Genomic DNA, 6,605 nt, shown 5'->3' on the forward strand with positions numbered 1-6,605 from the left:
AGATTGAATTTAACAACGATGAGCTCAAGACAAATGCAGATGTAAGAGCTATGTTGAATACATTTTTCTGTTTTGAAGCAAAAGTTTCAATCGAGTTGGAAGCGATGATTTCAAGACCGGTCGAAGATATTGTGAAGATGTTGAAGCGTCCACCTCGATATTGAAATATAATGTCTGATTTTATGTTAACATCACCTATGTAATGCTGATTTTATATTATGAATGAAAATTTTATTTTGTCAAAATACAACTTTCTGATTTTCTACTTCTATTTCTATTTTACTATGCCACATAGATGCATCTACGAACAGATTTTATAGATGCATCTCCGGGTAAAAAAAAAGCACACTCCTATGACGTCACTTAGAATTGACCTAAGTTGTGTGTATTTAGGATACGTCCGAAGATATATCTTCAAAATCTGAAAAATATTTTAGTATTTTCACGTAGTGTTCTAATAATATACATAATGCATTAAGAAATTTCTAATATTTTAGGGGCAAAACCTAATAGAACCATCATTGAAGTCGTGCAAGGCAAACTACCGCATATACGCTTATTTTCACTGTAAAATTATATCAAACATGCATAATGTAATCTTAATTTATATAAAGCCTCTTTATTTGAATTGAATCTCTTCTACCCACACCGTTATAAAAAGTACTAAACTTTTATCCCATAAAAGAAAAAAAGAAAGAAAAAAGAAAACAAACTCTTATCTTCCCCTTCCATTTTTCTTCCTTTTTAACACTTTACCCTATAACAAATTTAGTATGCATTTTTTCTTTAACACCTTTACAACCAATTTGATATGAATTAAAAACTATAATTATGCAAACCTTTTGATAAATTTGGCTATTCTTTTCTCTCCATATCTTAATTCTATTCAATAACAACACTTAAATGTGATTTGATTGGATCAGTAACTATTTTTGACATCATCATGACATATTTATTAATCTAAAAATAAAACAAAAATAGAAAGAAAGTAATAGTTGTTTAATTACTAGCTTAACCCATTTGGTAAGTTAAACACTAAACAGAAAAAGTTTGACTTAAGCTACACTCATTATTATTACAATACGATAACCCTTTCCTATTTACTCTTTCTCTCTTTCTCTCTCTACCTCACTGTGTTTCTCTCTCTAGAATTCCAAAACCCTAGCTCTTCCGATTCACCATCAGAATGGGTTCAGAAGGATCCAGCGTCGTTGGTAATTCTCGAACACATCTTCACTTGGATTTTCATTTCCAATATATTTATTGTTCTATGTCTTTCTACTGGTTCCGATTTTTTGCTTTTCTTTTTCTTCTTTTTTTTTTCTCTGTGGTTGCTTGTGTGTAGGTTCTTCTGTGATTCTCTGATTGTTTTTCAATTGTGCTGGACATATAATCTAGAATTTCTAGCCTCAGTTTCTTTGTGTTGAAATTGGTCAAATGTTCGTGAATTTGAACCTGATGCTGATGCAAATTCATTTCATTTGGAGCTGTGATTGTATGAAATTATATTTATCTGAGCTATTTCTGTAATAAATGTAACAGGGAAAGGGAGGAAACTTTGAATTGAAAGCGTTTGTGATATGAACTTTGAATTTTCTCTTTATATATGCTCACTGTCTATGTAGCACCTGACACCTCCGAAAAAAATGTGTCAACACTGACATTTGAGATTATGTTTAATTTATTCATTTTGTCAAATTATACTGGGTCAACGCGTCAGTGTCGGTGTTGTGTTTTTCCATGTCTGTGTTTCATAGCTCACCGTACTTGATATTGTAATACACACCTCTTCAATTCTTTCAATGTTTTGTTTGCCGAGATTCTAAATTCTGTGCATCTCTTCTCGCGCTCAATTAATTTAATGTAGAAGCTTTGGGTGGCATGGTCTTGTGTAGTATATGTATATTTAAGTTGTTGTTCGGTCCTTCAACCGTGCCACTGATTTTCTGATGGTTCCTTAGCATTGAACTCATTTTGTGTGCAAGGATAGGAAACTGTTAGAATGCTTAAAGATTGAAGGAGTGGGAGGAAAAAGCGGAGGGTCAAGGTTTTAGTGGACATCTATCGGCAGTTTTTTTGTTTTAAAATTTTTTTTATTCAATTACAAACTCTTATCCATTACCCTGGGAGTATGGTGACAACTGATAAGGACCTCTGAAGCACGGGACTTCAAAATTCATGTTGTACTCTATTTAGTCAATCTGCAATTGCAGTGGTGTGTGGCATAGTTGAAATTCAGCTCTATGCAAAACGCCGTGGTAGAGCAGATCCATGTTGCAGCTGTAGCACTGTGGGTTTCGGTGAAATTGCGAGCACAACAGAGAAGACAAGCGGAAAAAGCCAAAGGTTTCCTCATTTTTTATCGTGATTAGACAAAAACGCCCTTGGTTTTTAGCCGTTTGGGATTATTTTTTGGACCTTTTAGTCTTTACAAACTGACTAGGGTGTTTGACTTCTGCTACCACTCTTCTTTACTCTTCTCTTCTGTGTGACTCTGGCGAGCCTGGTGCCGACTTTCTCCCATATTCCCTGTGCCACCAGATATTGTCTTCTTCGTTGTCTTTCTGGCTCCTAGACTTGGCGTAGTAGCCTTCCAACTGCACAGCTATAGCATTTGGGGTGTTGTTTGCTACACTATCCATCTTTGGCTACATAGATTGTACCTGTTTTCGGTATTCGCGGGTAATTGCTGAGTACATGCCAAAATTAATTTTTAAATAAAAAACCGAGTTCTCCATTTGGGTACATCCGGGTACTTTTTGAGTACATATCCGATATCCACTGTCTGATATATGTAGATTTGTCTTTTACAACCTAAGATGTAATATTCTGTTTTCTCCTTGATTTTTGAATGATGCTGATAATTTTGTTTATTCTTTCCATATTTTCTACTACTATATAAATAACCTTTCCTCAATTGCGGTTATAATTTTTAATTTTTATTTTGGAGTAGGAGTAATATTTTATTAATTGTAGTGGAACTATTGGCCGTTATACGATCTTTTCCATGGGGATTCTAACTCAATACCTTGCCGTTACATAGATGTCCTTTTTCTATCCTCTAACTTTCCTGTTTTTGTATATTTATTTCCAAATTCTCTTTTAATCTATAATGTAGTAAATTATGTATTTTTATTTTATTTGTGATTTATATCTTTTATACAATCAAGTCATAGTTATTTAAAATTACATGATCAGATATCTACACAAGATATTTTCAATGTAACTTAATATTTGGAATGTGATTTTCATATCTACACAAGATTTTTTGAATGTAACTTAACATTTTGGATTGTAATTTTCATATTTTCTCTTTTCTTATTATTGATTTGAGACTATTTATTCCATTTGTAGATTTGTAATTTGCACTTGTTTTGTTAAATATTCTTCTGTCCACCAATGCAGTTCCTAGGAATTTCAGATTATTGGAAGAGCTTGAGCGAGGGGAGAAGGGAATTGGAGATGGGACTGTTAGTTATGGAATGGATGATGCTGATGATATATTCATGCAGTCATGGACTGGTACTATTATTGGCCCCCCTGGTGTAAGTTGTTATATTCTTCGCACTCTGTTTAACCAAATGCACTGAAAACCTTTTTTGCAAGTTTGCAAATTTTTCTTCTTCTAAGATTTGTATGGTTCTACAGCTCTCTATTTTGGTCTACAATGCACATCGTCCTTGCCAAGTTGTGCTTGCAAATTTATTTTTGCATGTTTCATTTATCTTGAAACAAGTTTATATTTTGATCAAAATGAAGGGTGCATGATCTGTGTGTAGGGAGGGTTTGATGTATTGCACTGGAAACTAATGGAACATATATTGTTCTTTTGAAGTAAACTATGATATGATGCCTAGTAATTTGGAGCTAACATGATTGAAAATATATATGCTATTGTTTTTTCCTGAAAACTTAAATTGTATTTACTTTGTCCTAGATCCTTATTTTCCTGAAGTACTTTGATCAGCACTAGTTTTTCCCCCCATTAAAGCCATGCTCATGATTCATGTGCCACTCTCCAGTTGTTAGGTGAAATTAGTATCAAATTAAACATCATTTTGACTTGTTGAGTTTAACTTTCCATTATGTTCTTTTACCAGACTGTTCATGAAGGTCGTATCTACCAATTGAAATTGTTCTGTGGCAAGGATTATCCAGACAATCCACCATCTGTTAGATTTCAGACAAGGATTAACATGACTTGCGTTAATCAAGAATCTGGAGCGGTAGTTAAATTTTTTACCATTTTACTAACTTATACTGTAGTGATTGAATATGCTCTGATAAATATCTAATTTGCCAGGTTGAGCCAAATTTGTTTCCCATGCTTGCTAATTGGAAAAGAGAGTCTACAATGGAAGATATTTTACTGCAATTGAAGAAAGAAATGATGTCTCCACAAAATCGGAAGCTAGCTCAGCCTCCTGAAGGTGCGTGACTCTTATTTCTGACTGTTACTACTTGCGAGCCTTTTATATCCTCTATTTCCATTATAGCAATTTCCATAGGCACAAGTTTGGTTAACTTAGTTTTCTTCCTTTAGTATAGACTGTATGGTTAATTTGGCAGTTGAATACAACAAGAATTGTTTCTTTCGTTGTTGTCCAAACTTGTAAACACTGATTGTCTAATAGGGTTTGTGTTATTCGAAAAACGAGATTAATTTATAAAAACTTTAATTGGAAGAGTCGATTGAGAATTCAGTCAAAATAGGGAAACAATCAGTTTTTTGAATAACACAGTTCAACTCCCCTCCCTCCTCTTGTGTTTGGAGTCGCTGCTCGAGCAACAATCAGTTGGTTAAGTGATTGAACATTAATTGTTAGATTATTGTGTGTTTTTGATCCTGTCGAGCTTGTGATGCTTTGGAAATTAGGTCTCACTGAAAATGTGATCAATTGTTTGAGTTATTCAGCTCTAAACTTAGAGTAGTTTGTGACAGTGAAACTTTCTGATGGATTGTTCAGCAAGTAGTCTTAATAAATGCATGTTTCAATCAGTGTTGTCGATGGTGGATGGTGGTCCATGGTGGAGAGGCAAAATCCCGCCATACCAGCCGCTTTGCGGCGCCGTTATTGCGGATTATGGTGGAAATACCCGCAATAGCGGCCGATATTTACCATTGCGGGGAGTCCAAAAACCGCCATAGCAGGGCAATTTGATAAGACTGGTTTCAATACACGTTATACTTTGCATTTGTGTGGATATTCCCAGGATCCAGTATTTAAAGAATTGAATCTTTTAAGAGTATATGTATATCTGATTTATATTTTGATTATATTTGAGCTAAAAATTATAAGTTGCACCTAGTAACAATTACTATTACTAGTCTGTAATTGTAAATTTAATTAATCTTGTAACTTACCAAAGAAAATTTTTCTTACACCGTCAATAAACTATGTATTGCATATCATGAAAGGAGTTACCAAAATATGGTAATAAGCTAGGTGCGCTCCTGACACAGTTCAAACCCTAGTGTGCCAACATATCATTGAAAGGTAGTCTACTAGAAATTGCATTGGCTGGATCAATTTAATCTGCTCGTTTTTAGCCTGTGTTAATTAGATTATAACTATGGTGAAATAATTTTGTTGGGAATAGTATTACTGGTTTGCATTTTACATATAAATCTTGTTATATGAGAAAGCTGAATGATCATATATGACTTTTAGGCAATGAAGATGGAAGGATTGACCAAAAGGGGCTGGTGCTGAGATGTTGTATTGTGTAACTCAGGTGAGAGTCCAAGTAAAATAATGTAAATAATTATATTGAATAGATAATCCAGGTTTGTGGGTTAATGCATTTAAAAATGTAAGTATTGACCATTGCGTATGTAACCTGGAAAAATCAATGAGTGACTATGCTATCCTTTGAATTTTTATTGTGAATTGCGTTGAAACTACTCTTTATGTGGAGTGGCAACCTTTTATCCCTGCATTTTTATGTATTCATCTGAGTAGCTGCGTTCAGTAAGCATCCTTCAGCCTGAAATTATGGATGTGATTTGATGTGAGAACTAAATTGTTGTTATTTTTGTCGATTTTAATCACTTACCTAAATGAGTAGTGATAAAAGTATTAATTAGAACTAAGTTGTTATTTTTGTCGATTTTAATCACTTGCCAAAATGAGTAGCTTGTAATGGGAAGGATTGATACACATTAGGCATGACAACGGGGCGGGTCGGGGATGGTTTTTACCTCCCCCAAACGCAAATCCAAATCCCCAAACCATCTCCGTTCCCCGCCCCAATCAAAACCCAAACCCGTCCCAAACGGGTTCGGGTATCCCGTCCCGCCACCATTCATTTAGTGAAATCAATTTTTTTAATAGAAATATTTATTTTTATAAAATAAAATTACATTTCAAATAATAAAATAAAACATTCTAAAAAAATTTCATACATACATTTCAAATACTTTAAATAATAAATTAAAATTAAAATATCAAAATATTGATCATATATTTAATATTCTAAATTATTAAAAATAAATAATAATGTACATAATGAAATAAATGGGGCGGGTTCGGGGACTGGTTCAGGGTGGGTATTAGTGTCCCCATTATTTGACTTGTTTCCATATTTTAAAATCGGGAAAAATC

General features: G+C 33.8%; 1 protein-coding gene across 1 annotated transcript; it reads left to right on the top strand.

Moving 5' to 3' along the window:
• Positions 1 to 1,035: 1,035 nt before the first annotated feature.
• On the top strand, positions 1,036 to 5,905 carry LOC127100438 (ubiquitin-conjugating enzyme E2 variant 1B). Its single transcript, XM_051037642.1, has 5 exons — positions 1,036 to 1,214; positions 3,406 to 3,545; positions 4,101 to 4,226; positions 4,304 to 4,430; positions 5,673 to 5,905. Exons 1-5 carry the CDS (start codon positions 1,187 to 1,189, stop codon positions 5,729 to 5,731), a joined length of 480 nt encoding a protein of 159 aa, XP_050893599.1. The 5' UTR covers positions 1,036 to 1,186; the 3' UTR covers positions 5,732 to 5,905.
• The last annotated feature ends 700 nt before the right edge of the window (positions 5,906 to 6,605 follow it).

Source organism: Lathyrus oleraceus, chromosome 7 (genome assembly GCF_024323335.1).
Source record: "Lathyrus oleraceus cultivar Zhongwan6 chromosome 7, CAAS_Psat_ZW6_1.0, whole genome shotgun sequence".
In the NCBI taxonomy this organism is placed as follows: Eukaryota; Viridiplantae; Streptophyta; class Magnoliopsida; order Fabales; family Fabaceae; genus Lathyrus; species Lathyrus oleraceus.